The sequence below is a fragment of the Triturus cristatus genome, chromosome 2_2 (genome assembly GCF_964204655.1).
Source record: "Triturus cristatus chromosome 2_2, aTriCri1.1, whole genome shotgun sequence".
Classification (NCBI taxonomy): domain Eukaryota; kingdom Metazoa; phylum Chordata; class Amphibia; order Caudata; family Salamandridae; genus Triturus; species Triturus cristatus.
In genome coordinates, this window is record NC_140582.1 from 80,774,493 (window position 1) to 80,800,891 (window position 26,399).

General features: G+C 41.8%; 1 protein-coding gene across 1 annotated transcript in view; it reads right to left on the bottom strand.

Moving 5' to 3' along the window:
- Window positions 1-26,399, bottom strand: part of SPMAP2L (sperm microtubule associated protein 2 like) — a 546,678-nt gene that overhangs the window by 72,665 nt on the left and 447,614 nt on the right. Inside the window, 2 exon segments of the mRNA XM_085643206.1 lie at window positions 8,507-8,682; window positions 13,088-13,219. Of these exon segments, the coding sequence (XP_085499332.1) occupies window positions 8,507-8,682; window positions 13,088-13,219 (308 nt within the window).

Consider the following 26,399-nt stretch of genomic DNA (forward strand, 5'->3'; position numbering starts at 1 on the left):
GGTGCTCTGGGCGTGGTTCGGTCCTGGGCTGTATGAGGAATCAATTGATGTGGGTGTCCCTGTTGTAGTGCTGCCGCCACTCGGGCTGCAAGCGCCAATGTGTCACCCTGTACTCTTGGTATTGTGTGTATTATTATTGATGGGTGACGCGTTCTTCACACATGTTTGGTTGCCACATCTCGCTATATTCAGCTATTGTGTGGCTGAGGGGCTATGCCGTTTTTGGAAGGTCCGCTGTCCTGTTGTGCGCTGCCATGGTGGTAGTGGGGAGGTGGTCCGGGGGGAGGTCCTGAGTAGGCCTGGGCGGCAAATTCCGTTCCGCTCGCGGAATTTGCGGAATTTGGGTAAATTCGCGTTCCGCGGAGAACGCGAAATTGCCCAAAATTCTGCTTTCCGCAACTTCGCGAAATTTTTTGCTTGTTCGCGTTCTCAAAATGCGTGTTCGCGAGATATTTCTCCCCGAGCACGCAAACAGCGATTGTGAACAGGAAAAAAGCATCGCGAACAAGCAATTCCGCGTGTTCGCGGAATTTCTGCGTGTTCGCGGAGATTTTTTACCGTTTCGCGGAGATTTGCGTAACGCGATTACGCAAATTTCGCCCACCCCTAGTCCTGAGGGTGGTGGCAGTGGGTTTTGGGGCCTTCTTGGGTGTCGGAGGTACATGAACAGTAGCTCTATGACTTGTGTTGGTCTTCAAGTGTGATTCTGGACTGGGCTCTCTTTCACACTGTAGGTAGTCGTCCTACTTTACACCAGTAAAAGGCAGATGTTACATTCCTACTGCTAACGCAGCTTATCGCCTATTTTTGGAACGCACCGCAGAGTTGGCTGCTCGTTGAAAATATCGGGAAGTTGTATTTTCGTGTTATTTTTGTACAGGAACACCTACTCTGCATATTATTTGCGTTAGTTGTTGCCCTCATTTGTGGCAATTTTTTGGGGCGGGAGCTATTGCTGGGAATCTGGCGATATCGGCTGTTTTAACCAGGTTGAGAATGGAATGATAATTTAAAATCACTGAAAAAACTATAGGTTTAATGAGCATTATAATTAGAAATTAACATTTAAACAACCTTTGAAATTCACTGAAAAAAACCATAGGTTTTACAGACGTTATAGTTAGAAATTAGCATTTATAAAACCTTTGAAATTCACTGTTAAAACCATAGGTTTCAGGGACATTATAGTTAGAAATTAGCATTTAAAAAACCTTTAAAATTCACTGAAAAAACCATAGGTTTCAGGGACGTTATAGTTAGTTGGTCATTTCACTCGTATAAAAACAGAGAAATTCGAACGTTATAGTTAGTAGAGCTAACTGTAACTCGTGCCTCCGCAATGCACTGCTGATGATGTCACATATTACATCACACATGACATGGTCAGTGACATCACTGATGACATCACTGATGACATCTCAAATGACATCACTGATGACATCATCCGCGTGATAATCTGATGCACCTCCTCACACCCTAATATAACCTTTAATACACCCAGTCTAAAATACGGACTACCATTTTTGAAACCATAGACAAATCAATAGCAGTTACTATATACCCACTGACTAATTCCTAGATATACACACACATTCATTCATTCACCCATACAGTTACTCATACATGCAGTCACTCATCAATACAGCACTATTATATGTACTCATACACCTATACAAACACTCATACACTGTCACTCATTCATAGAGTTATTGACACACCTAGCTAGTCATGTAAAGAATCAATAACACTGCCATTTACTCACCTATACAGTTATACATTCACCATCTAACCTATTCGTACAGATACTAACTTATACTTACTCTCTTATACAACCATTGACACAAGCACACACTCATTTACACAGCCCCTCTCACAATTACTCAGTCTCACATATAGTCATTTATATACTCCAACACTCACATATACTGCCTTTCACATATGTAGTTGCTCACACATATACCAATAAGACATACATTCATTCACCAAAACACTGATACACACACTCACTCACCTATACAGCTATTTGCACATGCACTATTGAACCCATACACCCAGTAAATGATCCACTCACACATGTAGGCAGAAAGGCACACACCGCCCACCCACCCACACACACAAACACTGAGGCACCCTTACAGATACTCACGCAACTAATAAGTAACCCATATAGACAGTCATGTAACTAATCATCAACCCATGCAGCAGCTTACACAACTGAGAGACTGATACAGACATTCACACAGTTTAGTCACTAACCCATGCATTCAGTAAGACACATTTAATCACTAATTTATGCAGTCAGTCACACATCAATTAAATCCTCCACCCACACACTTATACACCAACTCATTCTTCAATACACCTTGGCATTAACATATATAAAATATATTGAAACTTTACAGAAACACACATTCACTGGATGATGTCATCAGTGATGCCATTTGAGATGTCATCAGTGATGTCAGTGACCATGTCATGAGTGATGTAATATGTGACGTCATCATCAGTGCATTGCGGGGGTGCGAATTATAGTTAACTCTACTAACTATAACGTTCAAATTGCTCTGTGTTTGTACGAGTGAAATGACCAACTAACTATAACGTCCCTGAAACCTATGGTTTTTTCAGTCGATATATATATATATATATATATATATATATATATATATATATATATATATATATATATATATATATGTATATATATATATATCTATATATATCTATATCTATATATATATATATATATATATATTTTCAAGGAACGTTATGATTCCAGGACTCCAAAAAGATAACAGCGACACTTCAAAGGATAGCACAATTAAACTTTATTGTGCCCACACAGCGCGTTTGATGACCTGCGTCCAACTTCCCCTAGAAATACGGGTCATGGTGCATGAAAACAGAAGACAAACTAGCGCATTTCATTATTCGTAATATCAATTGCATTTAAATTCATGAAATTAAGTATACGTACCCTACATATACATTCTATTATTATCATATCAAAACTGGATTTATATTCGCACAATGAAAGTAAATTAGGCATTGTCTGCATTCCAGGTCAACATAAGGAAAACATGATTGCTCATTGATATTATCCCTGCCTTGGGCAAGTCAACTTGTTGCAGGAGACCCCTTTTTTCTCTAATGAAAGGTGGTCCACAATCAGACTTTACAATTGAAGGAACACCCCATGTTGCAAAAATGCCATCTAACTTTGCGATGATTCTTTCTTGAGTAATCAATGAGAAAACTTCTACCAATGGAAAACTGGAGCATTCATCAATAATCACCATCAGGTGATGTCCATAGTCAAAAGGACCAAAGTAATGAATAGCGATTCTCTCCCAAACATATTTTGGTAAATCTGACATGTTCAAGGTAGGTTGAGTGGTTTTGCGAGATAAGCAATTGCACAAATGGCAGGCTTTCAAGTCGCTCGACAAGATGAGGAAAACAAACTCGGTCTTGGAGAGCTCGTTTTGTGGCAACAATTCCACATTGTCCTTGATGGACCACTTCAATTACTTGTTGTCACAGACTCTCCTGTATGACAATTCTCGAACCTCGTAAGACAATATCTTCTTGAGTAACAGACAGTTCATCTTTCACATTTTTGAACTTCTGATATTTGCTGTCACTTGTGATAGGTCGGATGTGCTGTTTTCAGGACTGATGTGCAATAATGTCTTTTATTATCAAAATGTCACCATCATTGCTCGTTGCAATACTGATTCAATTCTAGGAGGCATCTTGGCTTTTGGATTGCCAAAGATGGTAAGCAATGCTTGATGACCTGTTACAAGAGTGAAAGGTTTTCCATATAAGAACATGTGGAAATGTTCACAAGCCCACACCACTGCTAAACTTTCTTTCTCAGGTTGTGAATAGGCACATTACGTTTGTGACAAACTTCTGCTTGCATATGTCACAAAATGCCTTTGAGCATTTGGGTGTCCACTATGTTGGGCAAAGACCGTGCCTAACCCGACTGGGCTTGCGTTAACAACTACCTCTGTATGAAGCTTTGGATCAAAGTAGGCCATTTCAGAGGCATTCTCAATTGCATGCTTTCTTTACATTCGTGTGACCAGTAAAAAAAATAATATTTTTGTTAAGTCTCTTGAGAGAGCACTTACAGTGGCAAAGTCACTTATGTATCTGGAACTGGAACTGGCCATGCCAAGAAATGAACGTAACATGGTAACATCTTGTGGGGAATTGGTGGCTGACAAAGCTTATACTTTAGCTGGATCAGGCCTCATGTCTCCATCAGAAAAGATATGGCCAAAGAATTTGAGTTTTGTGGAACCCACATTTCTCAGCATTCAAATTAAACCTGCATCAGCAAATAAACAATATACTTGTGTAAGATCTTTATAATGTTCCTTTTGTGTAGCTCCGAAAATCAACATGACATCACTATAAATGAAAGCATTCATGACAGGTTGTATGATACATCGAATTACATCTTGAAAAGGTTCTGCAGCTTTTAACACACCGAAACCTATTTGTTTATAACTGAACAAACCAATATGGGTAGAAAAGGTAGTAATGTACTTGCAATTTTCTTCGAGTTCCAATTGAAAAGATCCTTTGTTCAGCTCAAGGCGAGAGCAGACTTTGGCACCATTTAGCTGTGTAATATTGTAGGCAATGTGCGAACAAGAATGTTGTTCTCTTTCAATTTCCTTGTTAGCTTGACTCATATCAACACAGATGCGTGCTGTCCTTTTTGGGCAATACCACAATGGGCGCAACCCACAGAATTGGTCCAGGAGATCACTCAATGATATCATGCTTTAGTAATGTCTCAAGCTCTTTCTCAACAGCTCCTTGTAGATTAAATGTAATTTGTCTATGTCTTGGAGCAGCAGGACGAACATCCTCATTGATATGCAGTTGCACTTTCATGGTCTTACGTTTTCCTAATCCATGAAACAAATACAGGAACTGACTTATTATTATTACTGTTGTAGTTCACAGATACATCAGTCTCATATCAACAGCAGTACTGAAACTGAATAAACATGCACTTGACACAGTACCTTTAAGTATATGAACGGGGGCTTGTACTTTTGTCTTGTTGTGTCTCATGATTGCTACGACTGAACCTTGACTCTTTAGTGGCGTTGATGCAGCTCATGTGTACACTTTAGTCTTTGACAGTGTGATTCAGGGCAATGGAGACAGTTCACTGTATTTCTCCTCAGGCATAATATTTATCGATGCACCACTGTCAAAAATAAAAAAGTATGGGGCAACCATTTTCTTTTAGTGTAATTTCCAGACAATGGTTGAATGACTTTTGTGATTTTACTCATCAACTTTTCTTTGATTCGTATCCTTCTCTGCATGCACCCAGTCTAAAATGCGCTCATTTTCCTGAGGTAAACATCAGCATCACACATCTGCCTTCCTAATTGTTGCTTGACAATGAAACTGAAGAGCTCATTGACGAAGATTTAGACGCTGATCTACTTTGCCGCTTGGCCTTGTAGGTGTACATAGAATGCCGTTTCTAGAACGTTCGGGCATCGATTTTTTTTTCATCATGACGCACTTAGCTTTTCCTTTCCCTTGCAAACTGTTACAAAATGGAGTGCTTTCCCACAGCCTTTGCATACTTGTCTAATGGCGGGATATTTACCTTCGTGTGGAAATGAAAATCCACACATAAAGCACAGTTTCTTTTTTCCTTGCAGGCATTACTTTGTGTCCTTCAGCTTTGTGTTTAGCTTACGTTTCATGTTCATGACTGACTCACTTTGGGCACCTCAGCCTCCATGTCAGCAGCTTCTTGATCAGCATGTTCCTCAGCTCTGGCAGCCATGAGAACTCACTCCAGCCTAAGAGTTTCTCTCAGCATTCGTCGTCTGAATGAATCAGGCATACATCCGTAAATAACTTGGGGACATAAAGCGTCTTCATCATTGAATTCATTGAACTTACAGTGTTTGATGAGTGTATCAAGTCTCTCAACAAAGTTGTTGATTGTTTTACCAGGTTTCTGTCTTTCTTGACTGAAAATATATATTTTGAAATTGACATTCGGAATTGGATTGAACTTGAGATGTAACTCTTCTTTGATTTGACAGTATGTGACTTTGTCACTTAATCAGTTTCTTTATTACATCTTTTACTCCTTCACTGGCAAGATATTTGGCAATCTATTATCTATCTGTTTCTTCAAGTGCATCGATGAAATCATCAAACGTTTGTATCCAGGCAGTCCATCTGTCACCAATATTTTACTTTTTGGCGTTAACAAAGGGATGCAGGGGTTTCAAGCAGGCAGCAGCACCATGTCCTGTTCTCTTTTCAGCAGCCATTGATAAAGTTCACTATTCTGACCGCCACTCATGGCCTTTCAGTCGATCTGACCTGATTCACCAGCCTCGTAAGCATAACCCCTGTGCTTCTGCTTGGATTGCGGCACCTGGTGCTAAGGCTGGATGGCTCTCTTTACTCAGGTTCTCGTAAGCACAATTGTATACTCTATATATCTGATAACCACAGCCTCTAATGTTTCTCTGTATTTCTCTGCTTCTCCTCACAGTGTTCTCTTGCACCTGGCTGTTGCTACTCTTCGCGTTTTCCATACCTGGTTGTTACTACCTTTAGCATGATCATACCGTAAGATTTATAGCTCAGTGTTGTGCAGTGGCGCAGTACCTCTTTCACAACCTTACTAGCAAGTTTCTGGCCAACGATAAATAAACTTCTTTCGTTATCTTCAATGTCTTCACACTGGCTGGGGTGGTGCTTTGACTCCACATACGTTAAACGTTGATCTTCACTTCGACTTAGGCACATGTGACATGCACGCGTAGTTTGCTGGACCACAGAGAGCACTGCCAAAATTCCGGGTTACATATCCCCCATCTCGTCGCCAGTTGTAGCGTCCTCCCCAGCCAGGGTACTTGTAAATGAATACATCACACACAGAGCTTGGTACTATATGTCTTTATTCCTCTGTGTGTAACTAAGAACTCAACATTTGAAACAGGAACTCTATTCATCACACCCAAACACTTATGTCTCAGTTCTACGGAGTCCATCAGGAACTAAAAAGGTCCCATCATCCTTAACTTAGAAGACTTAGAAGACACTAGTGTTTTCAAAACATACTAATGACCCACTGGCTACTAAGGGTACCAAAAAAGTCACCCCACTAATCTCAAAGTCGCAGCAACACTGACCAACACTGACCCAATTGTCAGCAATAAAATTCCAGATTAAATCGAATTTTAAACACCAGTTAAAACGTAGTTCGACAACTACAGTATTCAGGTATATATGCAGCATGCCTGCAAATGGCAGAAAAAGTGTAGCATATAATCGCAAAATCAGCTCTTAAAGGTGTTGGTGGTACATTCTGTTACAGTCAATGAGTAAAGACTCTGGGGAGCATACCCACTTTACAGCATTCACAAAAGGCAGCTAACTGAGCTCTGCTGCCCACATCAGGATCTGGTTCATCTGAGTGCAGGCTGGGCATACCTGTAGACTCCAGTGCCTGAGCTGTGAAGCAGGTCACTTGGGCTCGGCAGAGCGTGTGTTTTGAGACAACGAAAAAGTGGGGATGAAGGCTGCCAATGCTCCATGTGACAGGCAGCAGCAATGAGGGCTTCATTAAAAAAAACAATGAGGTATGTCTGCTGGTACCAGCAATATTTATTTCTCATTTGTGAGGGAAGCTTGCACTGCTACTACCTGCAGTGTGTTTGTCCACCTTGTGACGCATATTTTCCTCACATTTTGCATTATGCTTAGTATGTGAAATTCCCAAAATTACGCCACTAAGCAATTTTGCATATTTTCAAATCTGTGTGGGTTAAAAGCCTATTGCAGCAGCATCAGCACAACGAAAATGATTAGAGCGTAAGTAGCTGTTGTTCACGGCACTTGTGTTTATGCTCTGTTCTTTTAGTAGAAAATGGATTGGAGCACACGTTTAGCACTAAAATATAGAACTAAAAGCCAGATTTGCATTTTCAAATTTTACCAACATTTCACATGATTATGCAAAAGGAAACTACACAACTTTCACAAGCCCCATTATTATCATGTATATTTTAATGCCTTCCGCTAATCTTAGGTGGACTTTGCACTGACAATTTACAAGGTCAATTAATCAGTCTGACTTTCTGCATCTGAAAAAAGGAAAATGCAAAACAATTTCTCCCTTGGAAAAGGCAAGAAGAACGAGGACATTACAATGAAATAGATAATACGTTTTCCTGGAACCAAGATTGAAATTATGATTGAATGCATTGCTTACCTGGAAAAGTGAAGAATATCATTCTGGTACCCTTTCTTATTTTAATAAGTAGAGACCATCTTTATTGGGATGCAGTAAAAGAGGACATCTGAGCATGGTGCCCAGTTGCCATTTGTGTGCTCCTCGTTCAGCTTAACTAGTGCAGTCAACACCTTATCAATTCAAAAACCCACAACTATAAAAGTGGAGTTGTTTCTGCCTCTCTCTTGTGAAACATACCTTTTGACTGGTTGCGCTAGCTCCACAGTCCTCGGTGTTGCTATGGCTGTTGCAGTTCTCCTTGACACGTACCATATACTGCTTCGACCTGGCTGGCATTCAGTTGAAAAGTGTTTTGGTTTCGCCAACTCTTCCATTCTTGGGGTTGCCACCGCACACCTGGCCATCTTTGAAATCTGGGTAAGTTGGAAAGAGGAGAGTAATTGGTGGGATTCCTTAAAGCACCATAATATGCATGAAAAGTGAATTAGTCAATAGAAATCGAGAGGGCGGGCGACCAATGTAACATAGGCGAAAAGTAACAAGTAGCAGGGTCCATTCGTAACCCACTGCTGATAGGAATCTTCTTGCACAAAAGTATATCCATTATTACCTCCCGCAATGATGCACTTTAACGCCTAAAGAGCATGCACAATATGAGTCCCCATCCTATATCAGTATAGATTACATTTTTGATTCATACGTGCATAGATCATACAAATCAAAGAGAAGGTGAGAAAACAGGAGAATTGAATGTGGTTTAAAATCATTCATTTATTTACAAGCCATTTCACATGAATCTATAAAACAATGGTCTAATTCAATTCAATGTATAGCTAGATTGAAGTTAAATAACCCTCTAATGCATACAAAACAACGTATACTTTTCAAAAAGAAAACTAAAATATATATACAAAAATAGCTTGATTCACTGAGTTTATTTGGTATAGCAAAACGTCAAATACATAGCAGTATTTAACAATTATAATACAACACAGGCTTAATGCAAGAATTTTTTTTTTTTGCTTTAAAATAAGAAACTGACTAAAACTCTTGAAACTGAAAAAAATTACTTGAGTGTTAGCATCTGCCTTCCATATCCGCAGCGCTATCTAATTGTGCTTTATTCCTAAGAAACAACATAGGGGAGCATAAATAATAAAATTAAAAAATGCTCCTCGTTTTCTTTGCCGAGATTGCACACCAGACAAAGGTTTGACTTGCGTTTCTTCTAAACAGGACCCTAACAGGTATAAATAGCATGCAGAAGAATGTGAAACCTACATTTTATAAACAAAACATATGGTGAATGGTCGTTAATATACTCCTAAAAATTCTCACATTTGACCTGTTATGTGTAATCTGCAAAGCACAATATCACCAGTTAGGGTATCCTGGTGCTTAGCAGGTGTGTGTGCCTAGACATGCCCATAGTAGATTGATTAATCTTCAACTTCTTGTGGAATTCAAGAAGAGAGAAGAAGCTCTGATGTGGAGTGGAAGGTTGGTCCACATTTTAGGAGCGGTGTAAGAAAAAGCATGTCCTCCTGATCGGATTCTGTGTATGCGTGAGACGTGTACAAGTAGGAGCCCGGTGGATGGAGCAGAGGTGTCTGGTTGCTGGAAGGAAATGCAACTGTTCAGGTAGGTGAGGCCTAGGTTGTGTGGTGCGTTGAACGTGTGTTTGTGAGGAGTTTGAAATGAGCGTGTTTGTGTATCGGGAGCCAGTAGAGCTCCCTGAGGTGTGGTGTGATGATAGTTCTGTGTGAGAGATTGAGGATGAGTCTGACTGCCAAGTTCTATAGAGTTTGTAGTCTTCTGGTGAGTTGCTTGGTGATCCCTGCATAGAGGGTATAACCACAGTCTAAATTGCTGGTGCCTAAGACATGAGTGACAGATTTTCTAGTGTTGCTTGAAAGCCATTGGAAGATCTTCCTCAGTTTCTTCAGGATGTGGAAGCATGATGCAGTGATGGCATTGACATATGCAGTCATGTCCTGTTTGCTGTTAATGATAATTATAAAATCCTTATGTGAGTGGGTGTCTGAGTTCGGCTTGCCACCATTTGAAGTTCCATGGTAAGGTGTTCTTGCTGAAGATCACTACTGTCTTGTCAGTGTTGAGCTTAAGACATTTGGCTTTCATTCAGTTAGCGACTTAGGTCATGCAGGTGGTGAACTTTTTTTTTGCTTTGGAAGTTTTGTCTGAGAGGGGGAGTATGAATTGCATGTCATCATAATAGGGGAAGATGTTTATGTTGTGTGTGCAGATGATGCTGGCCAGAAAGATTACATATGAGTTGAAGAGGGTGGGGCTGAGCGATGAACCTTAAGGCATTCCACAGATGAGTTTACAGCCTTCCAAGGAGTAAGGTGTCAGGCTGACAGCTTGTGCTCTATCTGTTAAGAAGGAGCAGATCCAGAGAAGCAGGGGTACTTGGATGCCAAGCTCATGCAGGCGCCTGATTAGGATAGGGTGTGAGCCCGTGATAATGCGGCAGAGAGGCCCAGGAGAATGAAGACTGCAGTTTCTCCTCTGTCACGGCTCATGCAGGTGTTGTCTGCGGTGGCAATAAATGCTGTTTCTGTACTGTTGTTGGGCTTAAATTCAGAATGTGTGGCATCAAACAGCTGGTGGTTGCCGAGCTGGTTGGTGAGACATCCGTTTCTCTAAGACCTTTGCCGGGTATAGTAGGAGAGAGATGGGTCTGTAGTTGGAAAGTGTGGTTCGGTAAGCAGGTGGTTTCTTGAGCAGGGGTATGACAGCGGCATGTTTCCAGGTGTCTGGGAATGCGGACGAGTTAATGGAGCATTGAGAATGGTTGTTAGTGTTTCGTTGATTGGTAAGAGTCCTTTGGTGCAGCCGTGGTGGGGGCAAAGGTCAGATGACCCCCCCTACTGTATAGTCTTTATGGTAGCAGTGGTTTCAACAGTGGTAATGATGAGCCACGAGGTCATGGTTTGTTCTTTGGGAAGATGAGTTGCAAAGGGGTAAAGTTGAGGGTTGAACTTGGCATAAAAGCAAGTGATTTTGTTACAGAAGAATTCTGCGAGCTTTTGCAAATGTCTAGCTAGGAGGTGATGTTGTAGGAGGTGGTAGGAGATGCAAGAAATCTTTGATGATAGAAAATGTCCTTGCTGTTAGTGCCAGCATTGATGCGATATACAAGAGCTGTGTGCTTAGTGCTCTTTATCTGCTGGTAGTAGCATCCTAGGGGGATATGAAGATGTCTTTATCATTGGTGTCATTACTTGTTCTCCATTTGCACTCCAGTTGCTTGTATTGACATTTCATCAGCCTGAGTTCCTCTGTGTGTCAGCTGGCATGTGGCTGTGCTCTTGTGCATGTGCTAATCCAGCTGCTGAGGTGCTTGATGGCTTTCCGCAAGATGCTGGTCATCCTAACTTTCTACTACTAAATGCCTTTTGTGAATACCGAAAGTCGTAAAGTTAGGAATTTTTGTCACAGTTTAGTGGCAGTAAAGTTAGGAGTGCTAACTTTACTACAACTAAATGCCTTCGCCGAATACCAAAAGTAGTAAGTTTAGGATTTTATCTCGGATTAGTTCTGTGAATCGACCCCAGAGAAGTAGTCATCTCTTCCTGATACAAATTAGACATTTTGCACTTGGGAGCATGGGTGGCAACTGAATATTGCACAACACTCGGGGAAAACACTAGGGAGGTCATATGTGCATGACGTGAAATCTTTAAGTGCACATTTTCTCAACCTGCTTTAAACTGTCTCATATGACACACACTGTCATTAAAGCCAAAGGCATGCATGATGCAGCGGGTGATTGATTTGTAATCTTCCTTGTTCTCTGTGGCTTATAACACTGTGGACTATAGAATAATAATTGCTGCACAAATGGGGTAGAGCACAATTTCAGGAACTGAAGCCATATTTCCTGTTTGATTACACTTAAATACTCCAGATGGGTGAGATCAGCCAGATAAGACCCACTCAGTTCGCATTTCGAGGATTTAAAATATCACCCATGTTGTGGATATGTTGTAGAGCTACATGGAGCTATTGGGGTTGTCTAGTGGCTGGCTGAAGCATTCCCATCCCCCCAACTGAAGGATGATACCTAATCTGTCTCTCAGTGCCATCTGCAGACCACCTTTATTGGTGCTATCAAGGACTTGATTTTTTTTAACAACTTAATTGGCATTTTAAAAATACATACATTATCATTGTCAGGAACAGCACTAATGTTGTGGTACCCCAAGGGTATATTCACACCTGCAATGTATACATTCTTATAATTCTTGCGGTGTACGACTTGTTTTCCTAACAACCTCAACTGTAGACTTTTTCGCATAACCTTTTCCCCATCAAGGACTTGATGTCTTGTGACTATCTCAGGTTACACATTCAAAAATTAAGCGAAAAAATAAACACGTTGGCCCTATTTACCAGTTTTCGAAATAGGGAGGAGGGGGTTATCACACATGGTAAATATCATTACCTCAGAGTGAGGTATTTACCATGAATGGTAAATACCTCCTATTTCAAATTGTTAAAAGCAAAAGGGGGCGTGCCATGCGAAATCTGTTTCTTACACACCGAATTACTGATGTATTAGCTTTTTTCTATGGCTTTTCCACCAATATATCTAGGTAAGGTTGAACTACCAGCATTTTTCAGGGGAAATAGGGAAGGTGTGAATATTATCAGACAACTCGAAATGTCGATCTCTGAAGCAAACACAAACGCAGATGTATTTGTTGTCTTTTGAAGGAAAAATAAGGTGTCCTGTATGAAAATGATGTTAAAATATCTTTCAAAGCATATGTTAATATAGAGGTACTTTACTGGTCGAATCGGCAATTCTGTTCTCTCTAGTGGGAAGCACAGTGATGCCTTCCTGGATTTGGGATTTGACAGGCGATGCGCTCCTTCAGGCGTCCTGGCTTGGATGGCGGATGCTTTACTAGGCACTGGCTCCTTCATAAAAGAAAAAAACCCATTTCAGACAACTGTTAGACAATATTGGAAAGCTAAAAAGACGATAATAAACAACATTTCTTACACTCCTGTCCTATAACAAATTAAGATGGAGCATGAACATTCAAATTTAAGAAAGAAATAATCGTTTTTTCTTTCTGCCCTTCATATTTATACATGACTTCATGGTGACGTGGAAAGGATGCCTTCGTTCCTGCCTTTCTGGTGCACTCTGAGTAGTAATTTTACTGTAGCTCATCATGACAGCTCAAAAGGTGAAAATGAGGGAAATGTATGACTCACAATTAAAAGAAAGATGTTAAAAAGCCAAATGAAGCGAACTAGCCACTCATGGTCATGTGATCATATGGCAACACCCAGGTCAAACAGGATTACTTTAGAAGCAATCCCAGAGTCATTGGATGATCATCCAACTACTCTAGAAGTCATTTTCACATCATCAGACATCATCAAGCTCTTGAAGTCATCAGCAGAGTTTAGAAACTTGAGCTCGATGACTTGTGGATGACTTGAAAATGAGCATCTGATGACTTCACAAGGTGTGACTATTCCTGATGACTTCAGGAGGATTTAAGAATGAGTATGCGATGACTTCACAAGGTGTGACTATTCCTGATGACTTCGGGAAGACTTAAGAATGAGTATGCGATGACTTCACAAGGTGTGACTATTCCTGATGACTTCAGGAGGATTTAAGAATGAGTATGTGATTACTTCATAAGATCCAATTGTGCTTGATGATTTGAAAATAAACATCCAAATCTCCACAAGCATCATTTCTTCTTAACATGATGACATTTCTCCTTATGTTTTGAGAATGATTATACTTCTAGTGCAAGAGGTAAACACCCATTACAACTAATCTTTTACCACTACTACCATCACCCCGCATACCATCACAATGCAACTACCATTACTCGGCAATGCCATTACAACGCATGGCATTACAATGCATATGCATTTACCACACATGCTTTTACAACAAAATTTGTTGTAAATGCATGAATGGTAGAAGCATATGTGATTTATATGTAAGTATAAGTTATGTATAGGGTTTGGGTTTTGGAGTGTAGGGTTATATGTTTTGGGGTTCAGGGGTAATTTTAGGGTTAAGGCGTTTGGGGTGCTGGGGTATTTCTAGGGTTCAGGGTGGGTTTAGGTTTTGGGGTGTCTGGGTATTTTTAGGGTTCAGGGTGGGTTTAGATTTTGGGGTGCAGGGGTATTTTTAGGGTTCAGGGTGGGTTTAGGTTTAGGGGTGCAGGTTTATTTTTAGTGGTCAGGAGTAATTTTCGGGTTAAGGGCATGTTTGGGTTTTGGGATGCTGGGGTATTTTTAGGGTTCGGGGTGGGTTTAGGTTTCAGGGTGCAGGGGTATTTTTAGGGTTTAGGTTTTGGGGTGCAGGTTTATTTTTAGTTGTCAGGGGTAGTTTTAGGGTTAAGGGCATGTTTGAGTTTTGGGGTGCCCAGGGTATTTTTGGGGTTCAGGGTGGGTTTAGGTTTTGGGGTGCAGGGGTATTTTTAGGGTTCAGGGTCGTTGTAGGTTTTGGGGTGCAGGTTTATTTTTAGTGGTCATGGCTAATTTTAGGGTTAAGGGTATGTTTGGGTTTTGGGGTGCTGGGGTATTTTTAGGGTTCAGGGTGGGTTTAGTTTTTGGGGTGCAGGGGTATGTTTAAGGTTTAGGTTTTGGGGTGCAGGTTTATTTTTAGTGGTCCGGGGTAGTTTTAGGGTTAAGGACATGTTTGGGTTTTGGGGTGCCCAGGGTATTTTTGGGGTTCAGGGTGGGTTTAGGTTTTGGGGTGCAGGGGTATTTTTAGGGTTCAGGGTCATTTTAGGTTTTGGGGTGCAGGTTTATTTTTAGTGGTTATGGGTAATTTTAGGGTTAAGGGTATGTTTGGGTTTTGGGGTGCTGGGGTATTTTTAGGGTTCAGGGTGGGTTTAGTTTTTGGGGTGCTGGGGTATTTTTAAGTGGCATGGTGGGTTAGGGTTTTGGGGTGTAGGGGAATTTTTAGGGTTCAGGGTGTGTTTGGGTTTAGAGGTGCTGGGGGAGTTTTAGGGTTCAGGGTGGCTTTAGGTTTGGGGTGTAGTAGAAAATTTAGTGATCAGGGTGTGTTTTGTTTTTGGGGTGCTCAGGGTAATTTTAGTGTACAGGGTTCAGTTTAGGTTTTGGGGTTCTAGGGTAGGTTAAGGGTTCAGGGTGGGTTTGGGGGTGTAGGGGTATTGTTAGTGGTCAGGGTGTGTTTTAGGGTTAAGGGTGGATTTGGGGTGCCAAGGGTAATTTAAGATTTTAGTGGGCATGGGTATTGGGGTGGTATGGGTAATTTAACAATGTTAGGGGTGTTTAGTTATTGGGATAAAAAAGGCCTTTTTTTGTTTTTAGTTTTTTAAAAAAAATAATTAAAATAAAATATATATATACATATCATATTAAAAAATATATATATATTTACCATAAACACTTTTACAAACTTTATGCATTCACCGTGCACGCCTTTGCGTTGTCATGGCATGCGTGGTAAAGGCATATGGTCGACCTTGGAGATGGGTATCTGGTTCGAGCCTCGGCAGGGAGGCTGAAAATACTGTGATCCTGGGCATATCACTTAATCTCCCGGAGCCTAACAAAAAAAGAATGTGTCCGTCTGTATTGTGCCTTAATGTAGAATAAAGTACCTGTTTTTTCCATAAGAGTAGCACTGGGTTGGACAATCACATTATTGCATGGCTGGGTGTAGTGTTGAGTGCTGAACCTGTGTGCCACCAAACTTACCTCCATGAGAAGCCTGTGACTGCTCACCATTGCTACCACCGAGAAGCTAGTGTTGAAAAGGTTGTAGTTTGCCCAGTTTTGCAGAGTCATAGTAGAATGGGCCCTGGGACAATAGAGTAAAATGACTCCAGCCTACACACAGCCGTGGCCCATAGCCCCTAACTGCTCCATTGCCCATGAATGGGGTTTAACAATCAGATCACATGCCTAATTAAAAATCAATAACATCTTTTCAAAGTCGGCCTCCTTGCCATTAAAACATATTTTGTTGCTTCCCATCTGGCATCTTCACTGAAACCCTCTTGGACCTTTTTAAGGTAAACCAATCTTTGCTGGATCCTATTAGTCATGCCACCATGGTGATGCCTTCAAAAGCACTAGGAAGAACGTGGCCCTCTTTTATTTAAAAGCAAAATCAACACACACACACAAACACATACACACTGCAAGTCTCATTAAGGGAGACAAGCCCAGAAGCCTCTAGGATATCTCGCTGAGCCAGCTTCCTGATATGTCCATGGCAGGGGTCATCTCAGCACTATCCAACCTGAAATCAGGATCACTCTATAATCCATGTTCTCCCTCTACCTTAAAATAATTGATGCCTGTTCTTGCCCTAACTCGTTGCACTGCTATCAGCTCCTCTTTTAACATGAGCATTGTTAGTCAGCTTTACAAGAAAGGCATCTTCATTTCACTCATGAAAAAAGCTAGCCTGGATCCTAATGAGCTAAAGATTTAGCGCTCTATCACCCTCTTTCCAGCCTTTTCCAAGGTCTTGAAACAGCTGGCCAAGTTGCTTCAACATCTTGAATTGCTTAACCCACTATCTTGGATTGGGAATGGTGATATAGGCCTGGTGTACCTCTTCCTGGGAAACTATGGGCCCGAGTACACAAGACAACGGGCTTTATTAGACAACTCATGGTTCTGGTGTCCGCTCACAGGAATCTTCCACGCTTGGCATAAAAGATTTTTAAACCTGCTATTACAAGAGGACTGCTAGTCACAATTAATTGTGCAGTGACTGGGCAATGAACCGTCCCCCTTCCATACTGTGAATTTAATTTACCAAGACTTTGGGCAGTTTTTAGGCCTTCATTGGGGGGCAGGCATAGGACCAGCAGAGGACCCGAGGTTTTTCTCTTCAACAGGCACATGAATCCAATGGACTATCCTACCTGTATGTAAGGCTACTGAAATCATGCGACAGGGTAGCACTAAATTATTTGGCACCGTTAACTAAATAATGCGTCAAGAAAAGGTAAATTATGAGGCATGGCGCAGCACATTTTTGTACAGGATTACTTCATTAGTTTGTAATTTATACATATGGTAATACTGTCTGGGCAAACGTTTGACCTCATTAGTACCACAACCAAACACAAAAATAAACAATTTAAAGATGCCCAGTTAACCTTTGCAAAGGGCTTTCCACAAAGTTCTAACACATTGCCACATTTTTAGAAATGTTTGATCCATTTGAGTTATAAAGAAGATTGTTTTTGTTAAAATCTGCCGATTAATTAGCAAATGATGGATTATTTGGCAAAGGGGAGGGGATGTGGAGGGGATGTGGTCCGTCAGCTGCGCTGCCCACTTTGGTGCAGGAAACCAGGGTTCGAGCCTCGAGGCCGCGTCCACATCCTGTGATTCTGGGCAGGCGCGCAACACCCATTGGACTCAAAGGGCCTCAGCCCCCCCCCCCCCCCCTCGTGTGTGGCCCGGGAGGAGACTAGCTTCCCGGCGCACACATAGCAGCACCCGAGCACTTCACAGGTCTTTAAAAGACCATTTGCATGTTAATGAGGCCTCGCTGTTGTTTCACCCCTTCTAAGAGCCCCTGCAGTTCCACTTTGCCTATGGCTTAAAAGATTCAGCCCCCCCCCCCGAAATTTGGCTCTAGTTGCACCTCTGATTCTGGGCAAATCACTTAATCTCCCTGTGCCTGAATATGTAATGTAAATACGGTGCTCATGTACAGCGCTCCAATACCTTCGGGTCCAGTTCGCGCTATATAAAAGATGCAACAAAAAAAAATGCCGCAAATCTATAATTAGCCCAAAAAAATGCAGTGACTGCAGAATCGCATGATTCCAGTGGCCCTGCCTATATGCATATTTTTATTCATATACCTGTGGCACCTCTGGTATATAAATAATAACAGAACTTTCTATTGAAAGTTTAAAAGCTTTCGAAAAGCAAAATGTGTCACGTTTTAATTGAACTATAGATATCGTAGCAGTGAAATAACAGCCATACCTAATGAGGTTCACGATAGATGTTTAACTCAATATCATTGTTATAACTTTATGCGGACTGTTAATTATTATACCAAAAACCCTTTCACTCTCATGAAGTGAATATTTCATTAATAGACTTCAAGAGTATAATGGATTATGATTTTGAAAATGTGCATTCTTCTCGCTGCGTTCAGAACGGCAGCGCTGTCTTCTAGCCTTTCTTGAGTTTTCAATAAAGTTGGTTCACAAATGGAAACGGCCTTTCCTGCAACCAACCTTTGTGACCTTTGTCCGCCTACAGGCCATTTCGGCCAATCAGCAGGAGGATTGTGTGTCCAGACCTGCAATCGGGCTACTCGACCACAGGCGGCTCGCGTGTTCTTTGTGCTGCTGCTCAAACAAGGGGAAATGCCGATCCTTCCGAGCTGCGCTTACCTTGCTCCAGGACAAGAAATGGCGCTTTCTTTCTCATTTCAGATGCAAACAGAGGAAGGTGCTTGGTTTGAATTCGAGTGTAGCGCTCTGGCAGGAAGGGAATGAGTGTAGTCGCAATAGCAGGGAGAAACAAAGGCAAATAAGGCACTGAATTCCCCTCCCCCCAAGGTGAGAGATTGACCAGGGTTGCACTTTAAGTAGGGGTCGAGGACTCCTCTCTCGGTCTTGTGTTTTTTTTTTTTTTTTTTGCGTGTTTCCATTCTCTCCGATAACTAATCATTCTCTTTTCACACTCGAGACAAAAATACGCTTTTCATCTTTTTTTTCCTATGCATCTTTCTTCACCTCTCCACCCAGGTTCAACACTTCCCTCTCGTCCTGGTGAAGCTTGCTTTCTTCCTCCTGAACCCTTGCTCTATTTTCCTGATAGTCGTCCTTTATATTACTACTCTTTCAAGTTTGCTCAGGGTCGGATTGGCCTGGTAGTGCCACAACGGCTGATCTGATAGGTCAGAATGTGGGGCATTATTTAGGCTGTTTGTGGACTGGTTTTGTGGTTCTGGTGGGCCACTGTTTACTGTTGCTTTCCCAGTTAGTACCACATTGCATGCAGCAAGCACAAAGAATGTGGGTCCCAATACACAGTGTAAATAACCTATACAAATGGCTATACAAGGTCAAAACTGCCCGATTTATAACTGTGGGCCAATTTTTAACTAGCTGATTGACGGGGCCACTTTAATTTTACTGCCTGGGTCTATTTTCTGTTCAAGTCCGGCTCTGCGTCTGCTTTACAAACTGCACACTCCGGACACTTGGTCTCCATCCTCTGCATGCACTCTCTACTCGCCACATAGACTGTTCATTCGCATTATGTTCCCTATTCTTCAGTGGTGTTAATTGTCAACCCTCTGTTTTACCAGATGCAGGAAGTGTGGGGTTCTTTTGTTTGCAACTTGGTACAGGGAAGGTGGGCGGATCAGTGATATGGTGGAGGGGTGGGTGAGTGAAGGGATGCATGGATAGATGAAATAGTGAAAGGATGGATGTAAGAATGGAGTAGTGAAAGGAAGGATGGGTGGATGTGTGAAAGGATGGATGAGTAAGTGAAAGGATGGCTGAATGAAAGAATGGATGGATGGCCAGGTTGAAAGGATGGATGGCTAGGTTGCAAGGAAGGGAGGATAGATGAAGGTAGGGTGAAAGGGTGGATGAGAGTGAAAGGATTGATGGATGAGTCAAAGGATGGATGTGTGAGTGAAAAGGTGGATGGATAGATGCATTGATGAATAAGTGAAACGAATGTAAGAATGGATGATTGAAATGCTGGATTGATGATGGGAGAAAGGCTGCATGAGTGAGTAAAAGGATGCATCGATGAGTCAAAAGATAAATGGATGGATCAGTGAGTGGATGTATGAATGGACTGAGTTAAAGGGTTAATTGGTGGATATATGGATGAGTGAAAGGGAGAATATATGGATAGCTGGATGGAAGGGTGGATGAATAGATCAATGAAAAGGGTGGATGGATGAGGTAGCAAAAGAATGGATGAGTAAAAGTGTAAATGGATGAGTGGAGCAATGTGTGGAAGGGTGAATGGATGAGTGAAGAGATGGGTGGCTGAATGAAAGGGTGGATTGATGGATAAGTGAAAAGGAAGATGGATGAGTTAAAAGGTAAATGGATGATGGATGGAGGGATGTGTGAGTGAAGAGGTGGATGGATAGATGCATGGATGAATGAGTGAGTGAAGGAAAAATGGATGGATGAGTAAAAGGATGGATGGATGGATAGATGAGAGGAAGGCTGGATGGATGAGGGAAATAGTAAATGGAAGGACTAAGTGGATGGATGAATGGATGGGCTAAATGAAACCGTGAATGGATGGATGTATGCATGGATACATGAAGGAAGGGTAGATGGCTGGCTGTATTAAATGGTAGACAGATGATGAGTGAAAGGCTGAATGGATGGATGAATGAGTGAAAGGATGGGTGGATGAGTGAGTGAAAGGGTATATGAATGGATGAGAGGATAGATGGGTAAAAGGGTGGAATGATGAGTGAAAGGATGGATCGCTGAGTAAAAGGGTGGATCAGTCAATGAATGAGTGAAAGGGAGGATGGATGGAGTAAAAGGATAGATAGATGAGAAAAGGGTGGATGGATGGAAGTGGGGATAGACAAGTAAAATGATGGATGACTGAGTGAAGGGATGGATATGTTTTGTGGATAGGTTTGAAGATGGATGAATAGGTTTGCATGTAGATGGGTATATGGATGGACGGAATGGTGAAGGACAGAATATGGGACGGAAGGCAGAATGTAAGGGTGAAATGATGATAATCAGCAAGTGGATGGAAGAATGAATTGATGAATGGAAAGGTGCTTGGATGCAAGAGACAAGCAAGTCTTTCTGGGATGGTCCCGATGACTTGCTTCACTTGCTTGGTCTCATAAGAGTTTTGGTTCAAAGTGGGGGGTGTTTTAATTTTCTGGCTACTCCCTTGCCCATACTCCTGTGTAATTCCACTTTCTAACCTTTTATCTTCAATCTCCACTCACCAAATCCGATCTCTACCATGCACATTGTTGTCCACATCAGGCATCTTCTCTATACTGCTCATGTGCTCTCCACCCTCTACAAGCCATTGCCACCCTATTTATCTACTCTTTACACTATAGTTTTTCTCTCAACCGTTCACTTGTTCTCTTCCCTCTGCACACAACTCAATATATCAGATTAAGGAAAGCACAAATGAAGCACATTTTTTGTAATTCTTTGAAGTATGGTGGAAACAAATATTTCAATATGATTTAGAACAATTCAGTACACTAGGAGATTACACTTCCACACATTGTTTTGTGCACTGTATACTTTAGATCAGTAAAACTGTATGCCTTAGCAAATGTAATAGTCATTTAAATTGCAAATTTGTTGACTGTACAGGCAGTGCACCATCACACCAGGCATACTCCACGCTACACCACTCTACTCTGTAGAACACCATGCCCCTCCCCTCTACCCCACAACCCTCTACCACACACCACTCCACTCCCAACTCCCAACATGCCATTCCACTCTGACAATACACGACATACAACTCTTATACACCCCTCCACTCACGCTCCTATATTTTTTGCAACGACTCTCTACTTTGATACTCCAATCTTTGACACTTCACTATACTCTACACCACTCTACTGCACTCAACAACCCTCTCTGCCACTCCACGACACTGCCACTCTGTTAAACTCCCTCTACGCCACTTTACTCCACTCCATTCTGACTCACTTCTCTGCTCAATGACTCTCCATGCCCCTCCACTATTCAACACTCCACTCTGCAACCCTTTACTCCACTCTACACTACAACAATCTACTGCACTCTATGCAACTCTACTCTACGACCCTCTACGCCACTTCACTCTACAAAACTCTACTCCATTTTATGCCACTCCACCTCACTTTACTGCACCCTACAACACTCTGTGCCATTCCACCCTAGGACACTATTGCTCCACTCTACAACACTCTACTCCACTTTATGCCTCTCTACGCACTGCGGACGGGGCTGCTGGGTGCAGCTCCGTCCTCAATGTTAAAAGTGAATGGTTTGCATTGCCATTCACAACGTGACAGGCACCGCTCGGTGCCTGTCACCTTGTGTATGGCACTGCCAAGTGCAGCCCCCCACCCCCCCATCTCCCACCCCCACAGGGGTACGTAACGGGCCCCCAAAGCAATTTCCGCCAGCCTTTCCATGGTGGCATCACCGCCGTGGAAAGGCCAATTAATTTGCACATCATATTATGGATGGCGGTGCCTGCTCGGCACCGCCACCATATTATGCCCCAGATCCGCACGGTTTTTCCGTCCGCCGCGGTACCCCCGCCATACTAATATGGCGGTGGGTAAATCAGGTACAGATGGCCTGGCGGTGGCTATCCGCCCGCCATCATTATAGGCCCCTATGTACTCAACTTAAATAGAATGGCTGATTCTGCATTTTGATTTGTTAAATCCTATCTGTACTTCTTGGCTGATATTAGAAATGCATCTAACCGTGTGCTTGGGACTATTCGCTGTTATTTAATTTATGTTGTATAATTAGGTTATTTCTTAAATTACTGCCCCTCATTGATTCCCAATGAGACATTGTCTTATGTTGCTAACTATCTAAAAGTGACATTTTTCAGAGTAGTAACAACAAATCCAACCTTAACATTAAAGAGAATTTGTCTTTACCATTCCATAGGTACTAAACATGAGATATAGGCCTTCTTCCACTTAGGAATTACAGCTTGTTAAATGTAAGAAGGAATCTCCAATGTTAACCTGTGAGAGGGTAAGGCTTCTCAGTAGTGAAAAATGAATTTGGGAGTTTTTCACTACCAAAGCATGAAAAACTTAAAAGCACATGTCCCATCTTTTAGTTACGTTGCACCCTGCCTTATGGGCTGCCTGTGGCCTAACCGAGGAGTGACTTATATGTAATTTAATCATAATTTACGGCAAGGCAAGGGATTTTAAATGCCAAGTCAACATGGCAGTGTAAACTGCACACACTGGCTCTGAAATGGCAGGCCTGAGAAATGTTTACAGGCTACTTTAGTGGGTGGCAAAAGCATTGGTACAGTCTCACTAGTAGCATCTAATTTACAGAACCTGCACACATGCAGTGCACTTTACAAGGGACTCATAAGTAAAATAAATGTGCTGATTGTGGATACATCAATCAAACCAAGTTTAGGCAAGAGAGCACATGCACTTTTTTCACTAATTAGCAGGGGTAACGTACCCAGAGTCTTAAGGCCAACAAAAATGAATCAGCAAAAATATGAGGCTAAGAGGCAAACAGTTTGGGGAAGACCACCCTAAGGCTGTCAGGTCTAACAATGTTACATAAGACAAAGGGGGCTACAAGGTGAAGAATTCACTTGTCATCCATACTGGTAGGCATTTTTTTAAGAGTGCTTGGTCTGGGAAAGCACAAACTGAGGATTCAGAATGTAACACATTGGTAGGGTTGACTTTAGTAATACAAATTTATTTCTATCCAAACAAACACTTTTTCGCAAAATGTGTATAATAAAAGACTGGAGAAAAAATATAACTTTCTAACCTAGATTTCAATTGTAACTTATGAATTGCATAGTAACAAAAGGATTTCTGTGGCAAAAGCAGTAGCACTGAGCTTTGCACATAAAATAATGTACACACTCTTTGCGGCAGGCATACTAAACCTCTGCGCTACCGTATAAGAGTCCAAACTGCCACTAGACAAAACTCTGATCAGCAGGTGCATTAATCACCAGAGTTATCTTGGCACTTTCTTGTTGTTATAAAACGTTTGGCTACACAAGGAACTCTACAGTGCTTTTAAAACTGCTGCACTGCTAAATAAAGGCCACCAGTAACAAAAGCACCCTTCCGGCCTCCTGGGGAAACGCCTGATGCCCAGTACAGCCAGTCCGGCCTTGATTGTGGTATGCCAATACTTGAGAGATGTGTCCATATACGTAGAGGTGGAAGTTTCTGCATCCATAGTGCATTGTCGCACAGCTTCTACTACCTCAGTAGAAACTGTGCATATGTTGGACAACATAAATGTTGGAATGGTGCCAGACTGATTCCATGCACACCCTCAGGATATGTTGGCCTACAGTCCTGCTAGCTCACAGTGCCACCATAAGTACCCCTAAACCTAAGTGGGTAATAAATTGATTGGGCAACCTCAGAACATGACAACCCTGACTCCCCAAGGAATAATGGCAACAGATCTAAAAACCTTTTCGATCAGTTATCCGTGCATACCCAGAGAGATACACAAGAAATACAAAAAGGGGCATTTCAATTTTTATTGATCTATTGAGCTTTTTGTGCAAAGCATATGCACTGCAATGATTGATAGGTAGAAGGAGATAAAAGTGATTAGTAGTATGAGAACAGTGAAAAGGAAAAACAATTCCACCATTGTGCTAAAGCAGTGTATATATGCTTGCATATAAGTACTGTGTATAGTGTACTCCTACTATGCGCTGCCTAACCTAGTTGCCTAGGGTGGGTGATTCGGCAGAATTCCTGACTGGATTATCTAACTCCCCATTACCTGTAGGTGAATGTGTTCAGGTCCCCATCTTGGTCATAAGTTGGACATTCCTCCTCGCAGTGGGAAAACAGGAATCAGCTGGGATAAGACTCCGACAACAGCGACCCCACAGTGACATCAAAGTGCTCGTGCTATTTGAACACGGAAATGGGTTTGTATATATAATAACAGTAGCCACGCTTCTATGTTGTGGCTTCAGCCGGGTTGACCTTGTTTATCCTCTTGTGATAGCTATGTCGCCTTACGGACTATTAACAAACAACATTTTAACAATGTCCGTTTAGGCTCAAGGTGTCATGACAGTGTACTTACGAAGTGCAAATATAAACAATATGGTTTCAGAGAAACTAATCCTGCACTGTCACGCAAGCACATGTGTGTCAAAAGTCATTGTGTAGAAAAGAAGGCGACTTAAGAAACATGTGCATGTACATTGGCAGTGTTTTCTCTTGGGCCTAACCGAGCCACGTGACACACACTCCTCGGACGTAAGTCTGCTAGGGCTATATAATACTAATAAAAGCAATCCAGAGCAAAGCTACAGGATGATGATGTCCATATAAAAAGATGCAAAAATATAAAAAAAGACAATCGTACTGTTTGAAGCCAAAGCATTCAGAAAGCCATAATTAAAAATCTAAAGGCAAATACAAATCAACTTTTAAAAAAAATACTATTTAAAAGGAATTTGTAATGTAAAAACAGGCCAAATTAAAAAGTTCCCAAAAATTGAACCCAACAAATTGTTTATGTGTTCCAAGAGGTAGACTAAAAATGTATGTGTCCAGCAATCGCAGACAATGATCCCAGAGTCACACTTAGGGCAGGTTTATGGAGCAAACGTGTTCCCATCCTACCCCCACAGCAGCAGCTGAAGGAGTAAACACAGCCAGTAGGAAATCCGCAGAACCAGAGCCAGGATATAAATCACCAGGAAGGCATCCAAAGAAGGATCACAGAATGTGTTCAGAAGCAACGGCAAATGGGGACAGTGATACAAATAGGACTTTAAGGGTCCACCAGTACTTCCATGTCCAGAGGCTGAACCGGTTGCGTTCCTAGACACAAGTCCCAGACACTCTCGAAAGTGCACAGCAGACAGCGGAATACAGGCTACATGCAGTGTAGCCACACAGGCAGACAGGACAAGAACCAGTGCTCATTTAGCTCCTGAAGCAAGGGTGCGCCAAAGCGTTGTACCATGCGTTCATGGCACAGGAGCACATGTGGTAGTACCAGTTCCATTTGATCTGGATAACAAAATGACTTTCAGTCTACTCAAGGCATCAAAGTGCATGTTCTAAAGCTTTATTGAAGGCTAAACCTCCTTAACTGTAAGGGCTGTGGGAAACAATACTTGTGTACAGCAAGTCACAACAGAAGAAACCGTGACAAAATAAGCTTTTGCCAGCTCTGATGCCACAGCAACCCTGATTGTTCAACACCAAATAACTCCTATTAGAGAATAATCTGAAAGCCGGACAAAGCACAGCCACTGGAGAACCTTTGAAGTGTTAAGACTAGTTTGAAATTAATGCATTACAAGCCCCTTGAAGTGAAACTTCCTTGCACACTAAGGAACAACTCAAAGCACTCTCACA